Here is a 24,125-nt window from a genome sequence, read left to right on the forward strand (position 1 = left end):
TTTGAATTGTACCATGAATTATACATTGGTTAATTTAAAATATAATCCCAGAAAGTCTCAGTTTGTCCTTTTATTTCTCACACAATGTGCGTCACCAACGCCGCCCTTATAGCTTGGCTTCCATCACAAGTGTAACGTCTTAGCTGATGTGTTTTATCCAGCTACTCTTTATCAGCAGGAAGAGAAAGAAGGAGATCTGTTGTTGTTGTTGTTACATCCTGGTACGGAGCACACCAAGAGAGGGACGCCTCTGTTGGTGTGTCGTCTTTCTTATTCTGTCTTACACTTAACGGCCACAAAATGCTACTTTATTGATGTGCAAAAATCATCTTTTAAATTGACAAATATATGTACAATTCATGGTACTGGATGGGAATTCGGATCAAAACATGTTTGCCTCTCGCTATGACTGCCATATATATCTTTCCCAAATAAGGTCCCATGGGGACATGGGAAGGGGGCGTGGCCTCTATTGCTGTTTTTGTGGCGGCGAAGGAGATAGCAGAATGAAGTTCTGCCATGGTGGAGGGACTCCATGCTGGAAGTAAGATCTTTGTACCAAGAAAAAGAACAGTAACATTGGGAGATGAAAGGAAGGGATGTGTTCATGAGCAGGAGGAATGAGGTCATTGAGTGTCTGACCAGGAACTCGCCCGTCGTATATGTAGGACATGAGCATTGTGTTGAGCTGGTGCTGAAAAATCAAATCCTTTTAAAGGAATATGTTGGTAAATGCTCTTATTCACGTTATCTATGAAGCCAGTTAGCTTAGCATAAAGACTGTGCATTGGGTACACAGCTAAGATTTCTCTAACCCTAAAAGTAATCCACATTAACACATCAAAAGTGTAAAAATGACAAATTACCGGGGGATTATGTCCCATATATAAACCCCCTCATGAAACATTTTTTTACATTTTGGGCTAATGAAACAAACGGAATCTGATGTTAATGAGCTGCTGATAAATGACTGTTGTGTTTGCCGTACGTCCTTTTCTCCGTTGTTCTCCATCATCTCGCCACTAGAGCCGCGTTGATGAGAGAAGAGCAGTTCCCTGTCAGTCCTTCTGTCAAACCCCGGGTCCACCAGCTGGTGTTTGCTTCAAATGGGATTACTAACGTAGGGCATTCCTTTTTTATGATTTGTTTTATTATAATATGAGAAGCAGCTCCTAGCAGAATATATGTGATTGCCAAAATTGTTTGATTGCAGCACACTTTCCCTGATGTGGAAGTGAAGAGATCATAATCCCTGTTTGGTTGTGTTGTGTTGTGTTTAAAGCAGGGTTCTCCTCTGGCTCTGTAAATCCTGGATTACTGACACAAGTGATCGTTTCCAGGTCTGCAAAATGTTGGTATTGAAAAGAATAAAATGTTCAGTCCTGATCCATGTGTCTTCTGTTTCTATTGAGATGAACGCTCACTGTGATTGTGACTTTGCTTGTTGCGGATTAAATAATATTGAAATATGCAACAATTATGAGTAATTTAAAATCATGAATCATAACCCCACTAATTGATATGATAGGCATGTTTAAGTAAGATCATTTATTGTTGTTAGGTTCACTTCAGAATGCTACACGAGTTTGGAAAAAATGGAAAACTTCAAAAATGAATATTAACCATTAAGTCCCAGGCTACTTAGTTCATACATAGAAATTAAATTATATAGTCTTAAACAAGGTCACTTTGTCTCCAAATTTTACTCCAAATTGCAATATCTGAAAACAGACAGACTATCATTCCTACGGAAACTATGGGAGACCCAGTTGAAAACAACGATAGACGGAGAAATATGGGAGGAAATTTTACTTTTACCCTCAAAAATATCCATATGTAATAGATTCAGAAAAATGCAATATAATATCTTACAAAATGTTTATATATCTCCATATATGTATAGTAAATATACAGCAGGGGCCTCTCCAAACTGCCCAAAATGTAAGACTATTTTAGGGACAAGATTTCACTGCCTCTGGGAATGCGAAAAGATTCAACGGTTTTGGCAAACTGTATGTGATGAGATTAGTGTGATAATCAAGCAGCAACTACAACCTAATCCAATATTATGTTTATTGGGATATCTCCTTTAATCACTAAAATCACATAAGAACACTGTAAATGTTTTGCTTATGTTGGGCCGAAAGGCTGTTATGACCAAATGGGTAGGAGATGAACCTCCTTCAATACATCTGTGCAAGTCTTTGATATCAGACTAAGATTTCGTATTAACGGTCAGAAAGACCTTTTTACAGCAAAGTTTGATAAAGTGGTACCTGAGAACTCAGAATGAAACTGCCTGAAATGTAAGACCTAACATGGACCTTTGAGATCATTGCTGTGGATGTATTTTGGACTTGCTACATATCTAATATCATCTGCACTGTGCTGGACTGTTATAATTTTGAAAATGTTCAAAAAACAAAACAAAAAAAAAAGAAATTAAATGATCAAGTTCTTTATAAATGACAATAATTGAATGACTAACTGCAAACTAAAAAACTAAAACAGACAAATCAAGAATAAAGTATGAAAATATCAGTACAATGAATAATGTACAATGAATAATGTACAATGAATAATGATTGCATAGAAGTCTATGAGAAAATGGTCCTACTTCTCTCTTGATGTATTATCTCAGTAAACATTGTAAACATGAGTTTATGTTCTCAATCTCTAGTTTCAAGTCTTCTTCAATCCAGCATGATGTTCATTTAGTACATTATGGTCCATTTAGAGTCCACCAGACCAGAAAGCAGGGGATGCTTTAGGGGGCGGGCTTACCTGCTGATTGACAGGTCGCTACCATGCTAGCAATGCAGTTATAGCTACTAATGTTACTTTAACACTTAGTTGTAAAGTTGACGTTGAATTATGAAGCTAACATTTTTTTTGCCAATTACCAATTTTGTAAATTAGATTTTATATTTTTGTGTTAAAAATAAGAAGACGAACAAAGTGTTCCCATGATGCACCTGTCCTGCACCTGTGCTCGTGGGTGTAGTTTTGTGGCACGGGCACGCGAGGCAGCGGCAGTTCGGTTTCATCATCAGGTCGGCCGGTCGCTTCATCTCGGGCAGGACGCTGACTGGCAGTGAAAACAGGTGAGTCCAGGAAAAAAAAACACTTTTTCGCCTCCAACTTGGCGCCAGGTAAACCATTTCATACTGTTTTACTTTTCAAGCGGAAGAAACTTTTCTTTCTTTTTTTTAAATAAGTAGTAGTAGCGGTTTGTTTGGTGAGCGCCAGGGCGTTCACGCGTGTTGTGGGCGGACGGTTCGTTTTGTTTGCTAGGTGAAATAAGATGGCGTATGTTTTACCTTTCTAACTTTGAGACACAGAAACGTTTGACCGCATTCTGGTGTGTGACTCTCCAATGACGAATGTTTTCAGAGATAACGTGAACTATGTCAGAGAAAGATCTCCTTATCGGTCGATGACATGTGTGACAGGTGTTCACTTGAACCAAACCTGTTTCTTCACCCTCTTACCGCTCTCTCTCACACACACGCACACACACGCACGCACGCACGCACGCACGCACACACACACACACACACACACACACACACACACACACACACACACACACACACACACCCTCCCGTGTGACTGGATGCTCTTCTTCCCACCAGAAGCCAGTTGGGTGTGTTGTGTAAATTCACATAAAGTAGGCCTACCGTTTTGTTGTTACCCTGATTTGTTTGTAGGCCGTTGCAAAGCTAACATTAGCTTCATGAAATCCATGACTAGAAGCTTCGAATTTCACTAACTACACACACCTGGTGCATTGAAGAACAACCCTTACCCACTCATCTGGACTTTCTTATCGCAATTTATAATAGTGATTTACGATGTTATCCCAATATCTATCAAAATATGCTTGAAACTCTTAAAATGGCATCACGTTACCTTACATTTTAAAGAAATATTGCATCTCAGATACGTTTTTAATAATTTTAAAGTGGAAAATGAACATTTAATACGGAAATTAAAAATTAAAGCAACAATAAGGCTAAATGTTTAAAAAAAAAAAAAAAAAGTCTGTTGGTGAGGAAGCTCAAAATATAGCAATACAACTGCATGCATGCACAAATTGGGTAAAGAGTGAGGTTGAGTCATTTATGGCTGCCATCTTTGTTGAAATTAGGACAAACTTTCCCTTTAACATCGAGACAATTTCAGATGCAGCGCTTACTGTTTCAGTGGTCCAATGGATGTTTCTCCACCTCTTTTTTGGGTAGATCAATGAACGGTGTCTGTGGTTACCACCAGTTTAAGAGGTTTTAATGGGATGGTTTTTGTTTGATATAAAATAAATAGAAATGTGAAAGACCCATCTCATAAATTTTGAATCTTTTTACATTACAAGTAGCTTAATGAGACTACTAAATAGCATCACGCCGGCTTGCCCGCCTCTGTTAGCTTTTTGCTTCTGGAGATTGCATTCAAGCTTAAAAAATGATCAAACCGGTGTTAATTTGTGTAACAAAATCACAAAGCCTTTTTTATGCTGTAATCAAATGTAAAAATTCCATTGGCTTTTCGTCGAGAGGAACCAGTTTTATGCTAACTTCAGGGGCTGGCCTACAAATCCGCGTCATCCCTGCACCGCTCTTTTCTACATATTAGGACAAAAAAAACTGCACCCAAAACTGAAGCACTGGGTTGTTGAGTTGAGAACTCCCATCTGTCACGATGCTCCGGCACATTCCTTGACAGAGGGAGGGAGTGAATGAGCCAGCGTGAACCAGTCCGTTCAGATCTCTGTGACTGTGAAAGAACAGATTGTTCTGGACCTTAAAGTACACACCACAATAGTCTTAACCTGTTTATTAATCTGATATTGCGGTCACGTTGGGCATAGATGCTTTGTTAGCTGACTTACTATATCTGTTAGCTGTCGATATAGAGTTCTTCTTTTGCCTTCAGTCATGTTGGATGTATGAATTCAGTTATTTCTGCTTGGAGGAGTTAGCGGGGGCAACGTCCATGAGACCATGGCTGTGTGGCTCTGTTTGATCATGTTTGAATGTATTATTTTGAAAGTAAAGAGTCGGCTTGTAGTAGCATCATTTTTAGTTGTGTGTAACTTCTCAGTGACACACTACGTGTGTCATCAACATGGTCATGAGTGACGTTCCATCCCTAAAATAACGTTATCTTAACCGATGTGTCTTATCCAGCGACTCTTTTTAACAGCCAGGAAGAGGGGAAATGAGCCAGACCTGTAAGCGTGAGTCACGTTACATCCTGGTACCGAACACAGGCGTCGTAGCTTCAGAGACAAACGTCACTTATGCGACTTTTGATTGTAGTCTTTCTAATTATGTATTTTAACAGTCTTATGTCCAAAAGTATCTTTTTAAATTGACAAATATCATGTGCACTCATGGTGCAATTCAAATGGAAAGAATAGCTGAGTGATTGAGACAAATCCCTGAGTTATGGTGTGAAAAATAAATGTGAGCAGAGCATCACAACACAAATGGCCACAAAGGCACACAACGGCAGCATATACTCGCTCCTTTCATTGTCTTTCCCAATTCACAGTGCCTGCTGCCACTGATTAGACTGCAGATTTATACTGGAACAGATAATTGAACAGAGGTGTAATTTAATTCCCGACAGCCATGTCTGATAATGAATTGTATTCTGTGTTCAGGTCATCATGATATCTTATTATGCGTTGCCATGTGGCAACTGAATGGCAAAGTTCTGTTGGGCACAGCAAGCACCAAGTCCACAGCAAGAGGTGCTGTAATGCTCAAGCTCACAGCTGGAACTGCAAGACACGGGAACGTGGCTTGTGTCTAGTTGTAGCTTTTAATCACCATTAAATAAGTGATACACACATTAACGCTGTAACGTTACTGCTGACTTCATACTCGGTGTCACACGCTCTCCCTCCACCGGGCACTCGCTAACGTAAAGCAGGCTGTAGTACATCGGTGAAACCCAGACTGCTAATAAATGATGATTTAACATGTTTGTTCATCAAGTTCTTGTTGCAGCTGGGCGTCTTATTAGGCTCAATGGTGAGAGGTTAATGTCAGTAGCGTCCTACCCGATCTCCCTCATTTGGTTATGTTGGGCAGTTTTATCCTGGCGTTTCCTGGCCTGTGGTTCCATAGGAATGGCGCACCTCTGTTTTTGGGGCCTCTGCTGATTCCCGCCACTAATGGCTACCTGGTTAACACTCGGGTACACTCGGGAATGTTTATCCATTATCCACAGTGTTTCAAACCCGATGGATTGGAAGCTGAGGATCTAGTTTGTGACAACACCATAGAGCTATGGGAGACATGTTGTTGAATGAGTTTACATAATCCAAACACAGAATTCCTCTATTTCTGCTCCAGGCAATGATACAGTTGGTGTTGTACTTTTTAAAATCCTGCTCTCATGCCTGTATCTCAGCCCCTACTCTCTCTGGTGTACTGGTCAGACCACATACCTCTCATGGTTCCTCTGTTCTAGTTCATGACTTGACATCATGCTTGGGCCATGACAGCAGGAAATTAAATTAACATGTGACACCTAATGCTGGCTGTGGCAGGTAAACATGTCTGGTCACCTGCAACCATGCCAGATGTATTTAGAAATATAATTTTTAAGACAAAAATAGTGTGTATGGATTGGGGTTACATTATTTAATCCATGTGTCTGCTATCTGACATCACTCATTCAGTTTTTATGATTTCAAAGCTTTTCCAAATGAGTGGCATGGAGTAAAAATGGTCAGGCATCATATGTGATAGAGGTTGTTTCTGAATTTCCTGCCAAATAGTCGGAGATTACAGAAATGCTAGTGTCTGTCTTGGTCTCATCACCCCTCTCAAGACCCCTTTTTGAATGGTTCATGTCAGAATCAAATACATTTTTCATGACCAGACCAAAGTAATACCGCTATCGGATTGGATGTCAAACTTCCTGCTTTGAATGCTATCAATAACTGGACTCATTTGTCCATGCATCCAAAGGAATTTTGACTAAAGATGGTTAAGTTGATTTCAGCTCCATAGTATTTGTTTTCTCACAAAAAACAAAGGAACACTCTCTCACAAAAGATTCACCTCTGCAATGTCTTTTTATTTTTCCAAAACATTTCTCAAGATACACTTGCATACTGTATCTATGACCATGCAAGCTCTGTTTTTATGGGAATGTGGATCATTCAGATCAGTTAGAGGAGTGCCTATATAGTTTGCATGTTTCACATTTTATTGCAAGTGAGTCATGCAGTGTGGCACTGAGTTTTGTATTATGACACTGTAAGTGTTGAGGAGGATATCATTAAGGATTAAGTTATTTTCAGAATATAGTCTCTGTTTTGCAACTAAAGTACTATTACCTTGGTTGTCCATTGTGATCCTGAGCATGCTGGGTTCTGCAGATACCAGCCAGTGCACAATTAGTTACTTTTCAACATGTTTTTTTTGTAGATGTTTTCATTTTTTCTTGGCAATAAAATCTTACTTTCTAGTTTTGTGGTATGTGCAGGGACAGAAAATGAGAAAAATCTGTCTATTTATAGTGAGCTGAGTGCTTTTATTTTTCTTCCATCTGATTATCAATGCAATTTTGAGAGCTTCACATTAGTGAAGGGAGCATGTGTCCTGAATTAGCACAACAAAATTGACACAAGTAAAAAAAGGATGTCTCAATTCAGTCTACATTGTCCTCCGTATGGGCGTACAGCAACAAAGCAATAACGCCTATCATCTTGTGGAATGTTTTAGACACAGTCTCTAACCCAGATGTAATCATACAATGATGTGCCGTGCGAAGCATGCAGGAAATGTTGTGGTCGTCTTTCTACTCCGTCTTTGGTTCCAGCAGACGGAAGAACCAACCGGTTTAAACATCTGCTAAATGTAAGGAAGTAATTGCTTGTCAGTGTGGCTGCATACATTGTTCTTCCAGTGAACACAAGACTAAGCGGTCAATCTCTTAAGTTAATGCTGCACACGTGTTATTATAGTAATGGCCAGGAAACAAACCTTCAATTAGCAGTTAGCTTGCATTCATCCAGCACAAACTCCAGCACCAGGAGTCACAGTGGGCTGGTAGAGCATTGGGTCTAAGGGCAGCGACGAAAGTTGATCTGATGGGAAGTCGGGGCAGTCCCCCAGGATCAGACAGTTACTACAGCCCTCCCCAAGCCACCACCCAATCTCCCGGCAAAGTAGTCCCCCGATGGCGGGGAGGAAAGGACTACTTTTCTCATTTCTGTAAATTTGGATGTAGCAAATCTAAAATGTGAATGAAATGATGCTTTTCCTGAGAGAAGTTTAGAAAGAAGACCGCAGACATCAATCAGTATCAGTCTTTCCTCCTGTTTACAAGGATTGTAAGATATGTGGCAAGCGAAGCTAAACGGACGACATTCAGACAGCTTTTGTCTTGGCTTGTGTAGCCGAGGCTATGTTGTGCCTATACGTTGTCATAGTAATAAATTGGTAACACGGACCCTCCGTTGTTTGCACCAAGACAACAACTTCCGGTCCAACTTGTCAACAGAGCATCACCGCTTCATCCTGGAAATAGAAAGTCAGTCAGAGCCTTCACGAGGCAACAAAAAAGCTTGTTCAACGTTTGTCTATTACATAAGCTGTCATGCTGTGCTTGTATAAATACAGTGGTGATGGACAAGTGACAGAGCAGATTGAGTTATTTGTTTTCTACCCATCTACAGATGTATGCTTGTTGAACAGGTGTCTTGATGAATAATTGGCCTTCTACTTGTGATGGTTTCATTATTCAGTAGTTCATTGTCGTAGTTATCTCCCCTTCACCTGGTTCACTCTGCAACGCAGCCTTCCTTATCGACTGTATGCTGACGTCGCTGCACAAGTTTGTGTGTAAGTGAAAGAATGTTCTCACGATACTAAAATTATGACTTTGATTTGATATCCTGCCTAAAAAGCTACCATATACGACAGAAAAACTCTCTAAAACTTCCCAAAGTGATGTAATGATGGATGACAAAATTAGTTTATTAATTAACTCACTGTCAAACTGCTTTTCCTTTCTGTCTACTTCAAGTTACTGAGAAGCCCAGTGAAATAATACTTGAACATGCTCTTTGGTGGATCACATGTTTGATGAATTACAGGAGATGCTTGGACAGATTCAGAAAAGATGCAGAGTCTGATTTTTATCATTACATTTGGAGCCTGTTTCATACCGGGTTTTTAGAAAGGTTTTTTTAAATTTTTTTATAAACATAACTGATATGTTGACTGAAGCTGATCTGTATTAGTTGTGTAGATTATACACATCAAACCTTTAATCACAGTAATTGCTACTGTTTACATGTAGGGCAGAATTGAGCTTTTAATTGAGCTCTTTTCTTTCTAAAGTCGGCTCCACAGATCACAACAGTTCTGTTAGAGCCTGCCCTTGTAATGACAAGCTGGCGGGCCTGTTCGGTCAGGTAGGATTGTGTTGCTCTACTTTCAGGCCCGCCCAGATACCTGCAGTCAGGGTTGACATTCCTCTCAGTGAAACAGTTTCTCAAAGGACTAGCTGAAGGACTATTCCAAGGAGCATTTCTTTTTGTTGTGTGGATTTTTTTCTTTTCAATAGAATTTTGAAGGAAATTCTTGTCTACAAATATTCTCAAGGGGAACGTTAAAGGAAATTCCTGTGGACAACAGGAGGAGCAGCTTGTTGGACATCAGGCCAACAAAGGTGTGTTTTATTTGTTGTTGTGTCACTAAGGCTTTTCTGATTTGAACTGTTGCGTTCAACTGCCTCATTATAGTGTTATGTTCTTGGATTTTTTTCTTTGATGCTACCTTGTGATCAGTATTACTAATGGCTGTAGTTTTAAACTTAGTGTGGGAGTGGGCAATATGTATAAAAGGTCATCATTGTATATTATATGTTCATATACAGTATCTTCTGATATTGTAAAATGCAATGCTCTAATTCGCTCATTAACAATACAAATGGAAAAATTCATGATTGAATTTATATTGTCATATCATCCAAATGTCATTTGGCGATTTTGATCTAATCCTTCCAAATCCAATCCACCCTGTGCTAGAGTGGGGGCCAAAGAAGCACACCATCATGTGATAATAGCTGCCAGCCAGCAGTGACAAACTGCAGATAGAATCTGGTCAGGCTTCTCAAAACACTTCTCAACATGGAGCACTTCCTCATCCTGACTGTGAGAAAAGGGGAAGGCAGACATTGAGGAGGGAGGGTCATATTTTACCAGAGGAGCAAGAACAGTTACTGGATATACAAAAGGCCATGTGTTGACTGTGGTTTCATCCTAGTTATTCATGTCATTGTCTGTCTGACCTAATGGTCTAGAGACTTTACCACTTCCTTCATCAGCACTGATACAAAGTGAAGGTAGTTTTTACTGTGCTTGTGTCAATATGTGCATCGTATTATATTAGAGGTGTTGTGATGTTGTGTTACATAACTGGCCTTACTGTTAGTCAAGAGGCAAATATACTTCCTTAATGAACAGCTTAACATAGTGAATCCATCCATTGAGGCATATCCATTTAATGATGAAGAGCTGGGAAGAAACATATAAAAAAAAAAAAACTCATAACTAATGGCTAATAACATCAGCAAGGTGTCACTTCTACTAGGGGCTGCAAGATATAATAATTCATCAATTTGATGCACTTTCAGGGCTAAATTAAGATTTAAGATCGATAATCAATTTTGTGCTCTTAGTAAAAAATGTATTCATAAACTTACTGGTTACAGTCACACCCACAACTCATGTTTATGAGATGGGCTTTGTGTTTCAAGACAGGTCGGTTGCCATCATCGCCGCAGGCCCCTCCCACTCTGGACAGCCTACCTCTGTTGATGGTAGTGCTGGGAGCCCCATTCCTCCCCACAGGGAGGGAAAGGCGGAGCTAGTATTAAGAAGGCGGTGAGGTCAATGTCAGTGAGGGGTGCAATAAAGCTCAGTCAGATCCACCTTCAACCCGGGTCTTTCCAAGTTGACTGAACATAGCCGGGTGTGTTGCATCACAACAGCTATCCCCCTCCTTCCACACAGAACGGCCCGTGTGGAAACGTATTTGAGGCAGGCTGACCTAGGCTGTAGGGCATTAATCACAAACACTGCTCATAAAATGAGAATCATGGGAGTTTTTGTTTGTGTCAACTAGCAAAATAGTAATGTGACTAGGCCTGGGCAATACAAATATACTGCCAATTATTCTGGTGTAACTTTTCTTTGAGAAATGTAAGACATGGTTGATAGAACCCATTCCTTCCATGTTTTGAGATACAACACGAGCAGCCAATGAGAAGCAGTCGGCAGCAGCACACATGCTAATGTTTGGGCTCCTGCAGCGGTGCGCATCAGCGAAACAAAAGAAAACAATGTCAGAAAATGTTAAGTCGAGCTTTTCTGAAAGACCCCCCAACAGACACAGACTGAGGCTCAAAAGACGAAGACATCGTTGACAAGACGGTTCGGGGAATTGACTAGTGTGGACGACATTTGAAGTCCGACAAGAAGCAGCGTAGTAGCACTGTAGACTGGAAAGCATGTGCCCACAGTCCGGTAGAACCACCACTGTTTACCCTCTGAAGCCGCGCCGTCCTCTAGAGAAGCACAGTGCAGGACTTTCCAGAACCAGACCCGTGCTGCTGGTCCTCTAGAAGCACCAGTGTGATAGCTGGGCAACAACAACAGACCATAGTGTCTTCTTCTCTAGCCTTACAGTAAAAAAAAAAACAAGAGACAGAAGCAAGAGACTTTATGTTCCCCTCTGTTTCCATTTGAAAGCTGCTTTTTTGGTCCATTTATTACTGGGTTTGTTTCCCAACAACTTAAAACAGTTTGAATCTATACAAAATACAGTGAGGTAGTCTTTATTTTGGACCTAGACTCCAGTTGTAAATGTTTTGTTTGATATTCATTGAATATAACGATTGTATTTATTTAAAATTCAGTTTTACAATGTCTACAGTTTGTGATCAACTTCAGAGAGAAAATAAATAATTTAAACATTTAAGCTAGACAGAAATGAAATAATTAATTAAAGAAAAAAAAGTGATTTATATTGTGATATATTTATCAGCCTATGAATAAAAATATACAAGATTTTATCCCATATCGCCCAGCCCTAAATGTGACGCGTTTGCAGGACGTGCAATGTTGGCAACTTGAGTCGGTGTCTATGTCGATGCTGAACGATATTACAATTGACATTTGTTTGAACTTGGTTACGTTACTGTACATATCTTCTACTTCCTCAATGTCTTCATGATTGTTTTATCACTGTACTGTTACTTTTTTTGGTTTCCTCAGGGCCGTGTACTTTGCCCTGAGACACAACCTTTCCTGAAGGTCCATGCAACGCTTTCCTCAACAAATTGCACCAATGGACCCTCAGGTGTGTCCGCCACCTCTGAGCAGCAGCCAGTCGGTGGTCAGCGGTCTTGACAAATCCCCTGCCAGCACATTTAAACCTAGCCACTCGCGGAACAGCAGCACCGGCTCCTCCAAATATTCAAAACAGGTAACGAGACCCACAAGTACAGAATCTGACAGTACTGTGTTGTTTCCCCTCAGTCCTCAAAACTTGGGACAAAATCATCATCCACGCAGTATTGCACAGTAGGTTGGGAGGAATGCTTTAAGCGGTATTGTATTCCTGCTGTCAAAACTTTGGGCTTGCCTGGCAATTGGGATTCCCTCTACATTCCCACTGTGAGCAACAAACAGTCAAAGTCCATGAGTAATAACAACAAAAAGAGGAGGAATAAATGGGGAACCTGTTAATTGATTACTATCATTGAAGCACTAAGATCAGTTTAAATCTGGTAAACCAGCTGAACGACTGCTTGCCCCCAAATAAAAAGGCTTTTAAGTCACGCCCCCTTCAGTGTTTCTCATGGGACCTTATTATGGAAAAATACGGTCAACAGCGAAAGACAATTTAAAAAAAAAAAAAAAAAGTTTTTATCCCATTTGAATTGGACCATGATTCCATGTATGATCAAGTCAAGAAAATCTCAGTTTGTCGTCTCATTCTGTTCGGGGATCGAACCGCCAACCCGCTCTACCAACTGAGCCACAGTCGCCCCAAGCACAGTCGCCTGTAGCATCTTTTAAATTAATAAAATCAGTAGGTTGGGAGGTATGCTTAAAACGGTATTGTACAGTAAAAAGGTTTCAAGTAATCCGGTTTCTGCATTTAACTACAGTACTACAGTTTTTTGTGCTGAGTGCATATTGAAATCATGAGTGGAAAAAGAGGCAATTTCTCACAATGGAAAAACCATACTCTCCTCGACCCTAATGACAAACCTTCTGTTATAATGCATTTGATTTATTTTCTTGTGACACCAAAGTCCAAATGTTGCCTGAATACGTTATTCATTTTTTATTTTATTTTGTAATAATTAGTGTTTCCTCTGTGTCAGTCTCGTCACTGGGAGGTAATTGATGACTTGGACATGTATTCAGTTCCCGGCTCCACTGTGGACCTCAGCATCCCCGGGATCTGTGAGGGCTACTTGATGAAGAGGAGGAAGTACCCGCTCAAAGGCTGGCACAAGGTGAGATATGCAACTCAGATTTGACATCTGAATTTTTTTTTTTTCTTTTAACCATTCAGCGTTACTGAATTCTCATCTTTGTTACCTGTGATTGGTCCTTTTCAGAGATACTTCCTGTTGGAGAAAGGAATTCTCAAGTACTCAAAGACTCAGCTAGATGTAAGTGATGAGCAAAAATGCAGCTGCCAACACTTAACTTTCATTCACACAAAGATCAACGGCCATAATTATTTGCCATGATTCTGTTACTCTAGTGTGCTCTTAAAGTCTGTTTGAGTTTTACCTTTTTAAAATGTGTTTTAGATTCAGAGAGGGAAGCTCCATGGATCTCTGGATGTCAGTCTGGCAGTCATGTCCATCAACAAGAAGTCTAAAGGCATAGACCTGGATGCTGGAGACAACCTCTACCACCTCAAGGTAACCCACACAGCACACTCTAGGCTGTTTTCACATATAGTCCTCTTTAAACAAACCAAACTCACTCCTCAAAAAGCAGAACATGAAGGGAGTTTATTTACATTATCCGTTCATTTGAAAGAGGACTCTGGAGTTCTGTTTGTGGTTCACTTCAGCTCTGCGTGGTTCTTGTTCTGCTCACACTACCTTCATCACTGCTGTTCACTGCTTTCCCCTTAATGACATGTTTAAGAACACTGTCATGAATTATCTCTAAACAAGCTATTTAATATTAATGTGAAAACCTCTCATTCAAACAACTGGACTTATTAAAGTTTCTCACTTAATTTTACAAGATTACATTTGAACACATTATGATATCATTTTCATAATGTAACTCAATGCATATGGATGTTCTTTAGCCTGCAGTGAACTTGACATCTTTGTTTTTTTTTCTTGATTTCGATGCGTTTCTCTCTCCTTCCTCCCTGTTAGGCAAAGAGCCATGACCTCTTCTACATCTGGTTGACCAAGCTGTGTGCCCATCGCGTGTATCGGAAAAACGAGGCGATGAGTGTGCATCATGGTGTCCTTCACGCTCTCTCCTTGGCCCCCAACAACCTTCCAAATATGGCCAATTTTGCCCAGACAAACAGAGCAACGGTCAGTTAAGACTCCTAAGAGCGAAAACTTTTGTTGGATAAAACGGATGGTGACAAACCGCATAACTTATAGTTGAAGAAAACGAACCATTGCAATATATCGCAATGTTATCACATTTTTTTTTTAATTGAGATAAGATGGTCTAATTAAGTATCATTGATAATACTGTATAGTGGGGCCTCTGGTGATTTCTGATGGATCAATAGACAAACTTTTGCATTATTATTTACAGTATCGCTCACAGTGACAATTGTTTAAAAGAAAAATGGAAGCAAATTTAGTTTCTGTCATTGTCATTTTTAATTCTGATTTATGCTGTGCTGTCTGATCATCCAGCCTCCTATCTATGCCAGCTTGGCATCAGTGTACCAGCAAGATGTGGGAAGCCCCACCTCTGCTGCCACCTCTCACCCAGGAGTGACCAGCAAGGTGTCAGCGTGGCTGCAGCAGACCCACGACATCGATGCAACCTCCAATGGTGAGAACATCTTGAGCCACAGAGTGAAGCCCGGCTGTCAGATTTCATCAACAGTTACAAATTCCACATTTATTGGGGGGAAAAAAAACCTGTTGTGATCACAATCACTAAACTGACCTTTTGACCCTCTGTTTCTCAGACCTGACTCGATGTCAAACAGAGCTGACAGAGTTGGCTCAGCTCATCCAACGACTCCATTGGCTGGAGGGCGGTCTCCCCATCACAAACACAGACCTGGAGATGCGAATCAGCATGCAGGTGAGTGGTGTGGTGACAACAATCAACCCTCCAAATTGTGATTGTGATTCTTGACTTTTACTACCTCTTAGGGAAAATATCTGAGGTATAGAAATACAGAATGTGAATAAATATCCGTCTACATAAGCTGTTAAACATTTGAATGTTTTTTAGAGAAGTTGTTGTCTGTTGTAGAATCTCTCCCTGGAGAAACCCAAGAGGAAGGTGGGGAAGGGGTTCGGTCACTCCAGGACTTTGTCCCGCGTTGAAGCCATGGGGGGAATGGTAGGAGAGACTTTTGCTGTATATGCAGTGATGCCATTCATGTTAATTTTGTTCCGTTAAATAGTAACATCCTCTGATCGATGTTCTACCCTCTTTCCTCTCTCTCGTCGTCTCCAGTTCACTTCCAGCCACCTAAGCTCCAACGGTGGGCCCCCGGTGGGGGCGTCTGTTCAATCCATCCCTGACTACGTCTACAATCAGCTGTCCAACCCTCAGGTCACGTCACCTGAGGCCAAGAAGCTTCACCAGGACATCTGCACTGCTTCTCATAGGGGTGGGGCTCTCACACCTAACAGCTGCATTTCTGTGACGAGGTTTCATTAAGATAGTTTTAACGTTACTACATGGAACATTTCACATGAAGCAGTCTCCATGTAATACTGATGCCTCTATATGAGCTACGTAAGCAAACTAGCTACTGTTTTTGTCCACAGAGACCGCCAAGATGAGAAAAAAAAATTAAGTTCCACGTAGTAACTTTAATAAGTTACACCTTTCAGATATATACGGTATTAATGGAAGCTAAAACTTATGCAGAAAGTGAAAAATGCCTAACCTAATACCCACTACTGGCTGCAGCATTTGTCTTTATTACAAGTAGCATCATGTTAATGAAGTTGCTGTATGTTGTGTTTCAGTTCATGCATCCCTGAAGTCGGTTCATGAGGTTCTGACGTTGGAGAGAGAGAGACTGAGGCAGGCCTGGACCACCCCGGACCTGAAGCAAAACACCTCACAGCAGCTCGCTACACTCTGCAGCACACTGTCTGAGGTAATACGCAGAGACTCATGCATGCTTATCACTTGACTGTTATCATGACTGTTATCATGACTGTGACAGTGACATATCATACCCCCGACACCTTTTCTACAACTCCGAGTTAGTACACAAATTTCTGGCACAGAATATTAGTATCGTCCTGCAAAAATACAAGACAGGCCAAGCCCTCACTGTCTGTTGGTGAGGTGCTGTCTGAAACTGTTGAGCAGGTTTGGGCTGTTTCTAGGCAGGACAGGAACACACCTCAAGTCTTTCTCTCCGTTTCCACACACAAAGAAATGACATGATCGTTGTCGCACACTGAAACCCAACAGTCTCGTCAGTCGAGTGGCTTGTTAATTCCTGCTGTCAAACTGACGGTGCTCAGTTCAACCTTCTTGTTTGGTGTTGCATGTTGTTTCTTCTTGGCTGCTTCTTTTCTGCCCATGCTGTGTATGAATGTCTTTTTCATCCAATGGGATAACAATTGCCCTCTACGTTCCCACTGTGAGCAGCAAACAGTGAAAGTCGATGAGTAATGACAACAAAAAAAGGAGGAATAAAGACCTCTTTTATGATACATGTGGAACCTGTTCATTGATTACTATCATTGAAGCACTCAGATCAGTTTAAATCGTTAAACCAGCTGAACGACTGGAGTGCCCCCAAATAAAGAGGCTAAGTCACTTAGCTACGTTCCATCACAAATGTAACGTTATTTTGCCTGATGTGTTTTATCCAGCAACTCTTTTCATGAGCTGGGTAATGAAAGTATGAACAAGACCTGTTGTAGCTTAGTTATCACCGTCATTGTCCATGTATTGGTCAATAAATCGATATAGTAATCATTGGGACAGCCTGCCCATTCAAACACATCCATGGCTGTAGACATGTCAACAGTTGGACAGTAGAGTGACACATTGATCAACGCCTCGTGCTGTGACTGCTCTGGAGTCTGCATGACATTCTGACCATTTATCATCTTCTGTGTTTTTCTACTTCCTGTGTCTTGCATGGCTGGTCTTTGTATGCATGTGTGTGTGTGTGTGTGCGTGTGTGTGTGTGTATATGTGTGCATGTCCCTCCATGTGCGTTTAGCTTGACATACAGTCCCATCTGACCAAAGTCCATTCGCTTTCCCTGTCCTCTGACTCTACTGAGGAATCCTTCTGCACCGTCCGTCCTGACCAGGTGTGTACTGTGTTGTGCATTTGTGTGTGACGGATAGGGTTGGGTATTGTTAAACCAAATTGTCGGCCCCACCCTCTATTAGGGAAAAACCAATTAATAGCGGAGAAAACAAGACAAACCTTCACCTGCAAGCAACAACATTTTCCCCTCATCATCCAAAGTATAACCAGTGTTTCCTCTATATTCACAATCATTCTGATGCTCTGCTCACGGGTTTCATCGCATACATGGAGGGTCTGCACACAGAGAGAGAGAGACAGAGAGACAGACGGGTGAAGCAAAAGTCATGTCGGTACCGTTTACAAATGGGTTCGTTAGTGGATGACACACTTACATGTCAACGATGTAGAACAGATCCTCATTGGTCTCGATGTAATGGTGCATTTCACCTGGACTGAGCGCTGCACCAGACTCTGTTTATTAAGATAGCCTTTTATGTCATCAACCAGCTTTTACAGTGACATATTTTCTTTTTAGTGCCGTTCGCTGGTTTCCATTTATGCCAATGTGAAGAGTGGTTCATGTGCATTTAAAAAAAAAGGGAATTATAATGAATACTTGGAAAATCAAATGATGAATAACTAATAAGTGTTAAACTTGAGAACAGAGTTTGGTGGGCTGGTAGAGTGAGTGTTTAATCCATTTCTTTTTATGTTGCCAAAATGTTGGTTTTGCAGTGAACTATTACATCTTACTGTCATCTCAAGAAGAGCATATCTAGACTCTTCCCGTCACGACACACGGACTTTGCTGTTGCAAAAAAATACATATGAATGACAGACAAAGAGCAGAACAATGCATGTAGATATTCTGTGGGTGGCATGTTTCCTGCTTGTCCGATACTCCGCATGCCTGCTGGCTAATGGTCTGTACAACTCTTCCTTTTATACAAACTGTTCTTCCCTGCTCTCCCTCACAGAGGACTCCATCTACGGGTCGTCACATTCATCGGACGCCCTCAGTGGCAGAATCCATGTACTTTGACGCCAGCGAGGTGATCGTGTGTGAGACCTCATCAGAGGCCGAGGCGTCGGATGAGTCGGGCCTGAGTGACATCACCACCACCAGCAACTCTGAGCCTGAAGAAGGACACGGTGAGTGTCTGCCTACAAGCACTGGTCAGAACACACGACCCAACCACCACTCCCCAGGTGAGCTGACTCTCTCCTTTCTCCTCCTCAGCCACTGCCACGCTCAACTACCGGGCCAGTCTGAGCAACGCTCCTGACGATCCCAGCCCAGTGCCCACGAATACAGGTAAGGCCATCACTGTGTTGTCTCATTTCTATGCTGAATGAGGCATCAGCGCTGCCTTGTTAGACAACTTGATTACTGTTCACAGGCTTCACCAGCAGTGATTGAGTGTTAAAGACTCCTCTGTTCTGATTGGCTGATTTCCTCTGTGTGCCGTGGACTAAAAGGAGGCAGCAGATAGAATATTTTGTTTCAGCATTGCCATTGTGATGTGGGCATGAGCAATCATCACATCACAGGATGGGTGTTGTCAGCAAATGAACTCAAATACATAATGCTATATTTTATTTGCCATGCTTTTGTTATATTTCCTAATTCGTTGTGTATTTGATCATGTTGCACTACTTCTGGACATTTGTGGAAACCTTTTGTGACATTTGGATGTCCTTTAGCTGATTTGCGTTGCTGTGATCCAGGTCGTCGCGCTACCATCCCCGCCCAGTCAACAGACAACAGCCACATCGGCATCATGACCATCCTGTACAACAACATCGGCAAGGACCTGTCCAGAGTCTCCATGCCAGCCGCTCTCAATGAGCCTCTGTCTCTGATGCAGAGAGTCTGTGAGGAGCTGGAGTACTCTGAGCTGCTGGACATTGCCAACCACATTGATGATCCGTATGAGAGAATGGTGAGTGTGGCTTAGCTGGCTGGAGCTGAGATACTGTTGAGTCTAGCAGCAGGTTAATTAATTTAAAAACACCACACTGCTTGTTCTCAGGTTTACATAGCAGCGTTCTCCATCTCTGGATATGCCTGGGCTTCCTGGAGGTATCGCTATAAACCCTTCAACCCTGTTCTGGGAGAAACCTACGAGAATCACAGAGAAGACCGAGGCTTCCACTACACCAGTGAGCAGGTAACCAGTCGTTGGAAAAGTATAGAAACATTTTGACCAAATCTCAATGGTGGTCAAAATGTCTAGGGCTTTTATTGTGAAAGATGTTGTGATACTTTGTCCCACGCCTAGTTTAAAACATAATGTCATGCTGCTTTACATGTTGTGCTTTCAGGTCAGCCATCACCCACCCATCTCTGCCTGCCACGCAGAGTCCGAAAACTTCACCTTCTGGCAAGGTAGGAGCTGCTTAGAGAGGAGTGTTGGCTCAGTCTGTACTGCGTGAGTGGATTCAAACCTAGCACCCTGTTTGTCTCCTCTCAGATCAGAGATGGAAGAACAAGTTTTGGGGGAAGTCGGTGGAGATCCTCTCTTTTGGACTGGTCAACGTTACCCTGCCCACGTCAGTGAGCCACTGCTTCATTTAACATCACCCATCACACAATGCAGCAGATAACGGCTAGATGTACAACAGTAGTATAACTACTAGCTCCTAGTTTAATAATATCATACAGCAGTACAACTTCTCATACGATATAGAAACCAGGGACAACCTCCAGGTCTGAAAAGGGAAGTCAACATTGAAGTGCCAAAATCTGCAGTTCACTAAAGGGCCACTAGAGGCTGCCTCCAAAAGTCAATCTCGAGAGACTCATGTTAAAACACTGAACTTTGAAGCAGAAATTAATGTTATTGCATGGTACAAAAAAAACAAACAGTTTGGGCTTCTCTAGAGCTAATGTACCTGTGTATTTATATTTTGGGGTTAAAGTGAACAACTCTATGCTAGTGACTTGCCCTCAATGTTCTTTTGCACTAAGAGACTAGGGAGTCGGCTTTTTCCAGTAGGCACATTTTGTTTGTAAGTCTATTTGAATCTTAGACTTCAGATTCAGTAAACTCCCCTAACTTCAGGTAAATGTGTAAATGCCCATCGTAAACATGATAAATGCCACCTGTGTAAAGTGGGTTTATGACGCAACAAAATTCTCCAGTGTAATTTATATAGGATTTCCAAACTTGGAATAATAGAAATAAAAAAACTTTGGTTTGGACGACAGCAGATGTACATTCAGGTTTTTGTAATGAGGCATTTAGGCAATAATGTACTACGGCTGTCTGCTGGAGATGCTCAGTCCTCTTTCATCAACCTTAAACATGGTGCACACAATGTGGACACGTTGAGAAATGAGCCCAAAAAACAACTCTGAAAGTAGGCAAGCCACACAAAATGAGGTTGAATATCATTCCAACAATTGTGCGTTTGTGTTTATAGCTACGGTGATCACTACGAATGGAACAAGGTCGTGACTTGTATCCACAATGTGCTGAGTCAGGACCGCTGGTTGGAGCACTATGGCGAGGTGGTCATCAAAAACACAAAGAGCGACGCCTGCACCTGCAAGATCACGTTTGTCAAGGTCAGGACTCCCACTGTTTCACCAGCCTCTTATGTTTGCACCTGTTAGCGCTCGATCAGTTGGAAGTCTGAAGAATGTTCAACCACGCTGACCTTCTCTCCATATTCCAGTCTCGCTACTGGAGCTCAGACAACAGTAAGAACGAGGTGCAGGGTGTGGTTCTGGACCGGGCCGGAGAGGTGGTTCATCGTTTCGGAGGCCTCTGGCATGAGGGCATTTTCTGTGATACCCTGTCGACACCAAAGTGCATCTGGAAGCCCAGTGAGTAACGTTCTTAAAGCTACTGGGCTTTTCTGCTTTTCCCCGTTCCTCTCCTGTTTATAGTGATTTGTGCATGTAAAAGGTCCCCGGAGTGTCCAAGCCTAATGTCCACATCTAAAGGGAGTCCCTCCCTCTCAATTCAAATCGTGCTTCTGTAAAGTGGCGGTGTCCCCAAGTTACTCATTAGCATGTCTGCCCAGCTGCTAGTTTGTCCCGCCCTCAAACAAAGCTAGTCAGTGGATCTGAGCGTAGAGATGCATGTTGAGAAGACGAACTTAAACGTCCTTCGTATGGATGTCTGGAGCAAGCGGAGATGAAGAACAAGTGGCTAAGATTAATTTTATCACTGTTCCTCAGCAGTACAACTCCTGGTTCTGTAAGGGGCGGGACATTTCTGTGTGGTTGACCAATTGGAGCAGGATGAGCTTTTGAGGAGGGAGGGGCAGGAGCTCAGTGTTTCAGGGAGAGGCTGAGAAGAGCTGCTGCAAGCACAGCCTGGTGGGAAAAGAAATGAAAGCATGTAAACGGTTCTAGTAGGAATCTAAAATACAAGTAAGCACCAGAAAGGAGCAGAATGGGTCCTCTTTAAAAGCCTTGACACATTTGACATTTCATATTTAGTTGTTTGTTCACGCAGCCCGGTGGTAGAGGGGTTTCCTCTACATGGAGTCTCAGGGTTTTATCAGTTAGAAGCTATGTTCATGTGGATTTTAGGAACTAAAACTGGTTTGGATGCCTCTTGAGAAGCGTTATGGCTCCACCTAGTGGTGAGAAAAAATTGTCTAAGAATTTAAACTTTTCTTACTGGTGTTGGAATAAATTAACCAGAACATTCCTTGTTATTGTTTGCTCAGTTATTTGTTATGAGCTTGATCTTTGTATTCTCGTTTGGAATCAACCTGCTGCACTTTTGCTGTAGAACCCTTGTTGAAGTGAATCACTGCCACTGTTCTGAAATATAAAGTTGTTGTACATTTACAAATATAGCTGAATTTCACTGGTGATATTCAAGTTGTCGACCAGAAACTCTCTGAAATCGTTCCACATCGAATGTCCCCAGACCTGATATGCATGATGTCATTTCCTGTGTAGATGTGCAGCCTGATGACCACGCCCAGTTCTACGGCTTCTCGCGTTTCGCCAGGGAACTAAACGAACTGACGCCTGAGCTGAAGGCGGTCCTCCCGCCGACAGACACGCGCTTCAGACCAGACCAGAGGTACCAGCTTGATCTGTGTCTATTTCAAGTGAAACATTACTTCGCTGTAGCACCGTCCTCCATGTGGCCTCTGTTCTCTTCGTCAGGCTGCTGGAGGAGGGCAAGGTAGCAGAGGCAGATAAGAAGAAGGACGAGGTCGAGGAGAAGCAGAGGGAGAGGAGGAAGGAGATGGCCAAGACGGGGGAGGAGCACACCCCCAGGTTCTTCAGGTGAGGAACATTTAACAATGCTTAATAGTTTATTTAGCTTCATCCAGTGACCACTAGATGGCAACAGTAATCTCTTGTTCGTCATCTCAGGAAATCTGTGGATGAGGCTGGCAGAGAGGTGTGGCTGAACAACGGAACCTACTGGAAGCTCCGCAAGGACCCGGGCTTCGCCAAGACTCAGAACCTGGACCTGTGGTAGACCATGAAGAGGAATAATACGCCCCCAGTTAGTAAATATTATTAAATGTGTCATTGTAAGTAACAAATGCATGAAGGTCCAGAGGTCTGCTGTTCACATTACTGCAAGGATGAGGCAGAGAATGTTTGAAGACACAAATGACCCTGTCATGTAGAGGTGAGGTGTCACTATGGAACAAATGAAGCCGAATGTCCTTCCAGCCTTTGGCCTACCTCTGACCTGAAAGGAGATCTTCAATATAATCAGTCATTATTCAAAAACCAGCAAATCTTAACTTGAAATCCAGTTTTTAAACTTTATTTAGTAAGTCGTTTATCAGGATTGAGGCCTCTCTTTTTTTTATGTTGTTTTATATCATGTTGGTGGATTTCAGATCATGTAAACAAAGTATTTTGAGTAAGGCTTATTTGTATGCCAGTTTTGATGAGAAATCAGGAATAAATGATGTAAAACTTGCTGCAGAACACACCAAGAGTTAATCTGGGCCCTGTCAGGTGTATATAAGGTGAACTGGTGCTGTCCTGCCTTTTCTCTCAGTGGGTCTTACTGTGTCAAATTGGTGAGTATTTTATTTTCTCATGTTTAACGTCGACACGTTGGTGATGAATTGTTCTTCTAAAGCTGGCAGTGCTGTTAGCCTAGCTGCCTTCTTCCTCTGTTGCCTGTACCATTTGTTATTCAAAACGAGCTGACGGATGAGTTTTGCTCCTCTTGGACCTTTTGTGCTCTCATAGATGCAAGTGAACTATTTTAATTGATGTTTCAACAATGGATTTTAATAAGGAAAAGAGAATACTGTTAAACCCCAGTGAAATGTTTTCTTAATGATTTTGTTTCAAATAAAAGGTTCAATAATCAAGTGTTTTGCCTCGGTTTCTTTTTTAAAAATCCGTCTCTGGAGCTGCGACTTTAAGGCCTCACTGATGCATGTCGTCACCATGAGTTTGACTTGACTTCTCCTTTCTATCATTGTTCGACTGTGGCTGACGCATAAATCACATCAGTCATTAACGCATAAACACGCGTTGGTTTTGATTCATCATTTATTCCTTGTTATTCCGGGTCATTTACAGCACAGAAACATCCACCGTCCGAACATGAGTTCATGATTCAAAAAGTGTTCGCTCTGCTCTCTTGCTGATGTTGTAAACAGTGAC

At 41.8% G+C, this 24,125-nt stretch overlaps 1 protein-coding gene across 2 annotated transcripts; it reads left to right on the forward strand.

The window, feature by feature from the left end:
- Positions 1-9,485: 9,485 nt before the first annotated feature.
- Positions 9,486-23,827, forward strand: LOC311031054 (oxysterol-binding protein-related protein 7-like). 2 transcript variants are annotated; one of them, XM_084037161.1, is made up of 23 exons: positions 9,486-9,696; positions 12,305-12,515; positions 13,423-13,557; positions 13,663-13,716; positions 13,861-13,974; positions 14,449-14,616; positions 14,953-15,094; positions 15,234-15,352; positions 15,527-15,616; positions 15,734-15,890; positions 16,255-16,388; positions 17,475-17,567; positions 18,487-18,661; positions 18,750-18,824; positions 19,238-19,452; positions 19,543-19,680; positions 19,835-19,898; positions 19,984-20,062; positions 20,936-21,080; positions 21,191-21,341; positions 22,434-22,560; positions 22,647-22,769; positions 22,860-23,827. In XM_084037161.1, the coding sequence occupies exons 2-23, from the start codon at positions 12,348-12,350 to the stop codon at positions 22,966-22,968; spliced, it is 2,775 nt and encodes a 924-aa protein (XP_083893287.1). In that variant the 5' UTR covers positions 9,486-9,696; positions 12,305-12,347; the 3' UTR covers positions 22,969-23,827. The 2 variants fall into 2 exon arrangements, with proteins under 2 accessions (XP_083893287.1, XP_083893288.1); XM_084037162.1 differs by lacking the exon at positions 17,475-17,567.
- Positions 23,828-24,125: the final 298 nt, after the last annotated feature.

The sequence above is a fragment of the Eutrigla gurnardus genome (assembly GCF_963514095.1).
Source record: "Eutrigla gurnardus genome assembly, chromosome: 20".
NCBI lineage: Eukaryota > Metazoa > Chordata > Actinopteri > Perciformes > Triglidae > Eutrigla > Eutrigla gurnardus.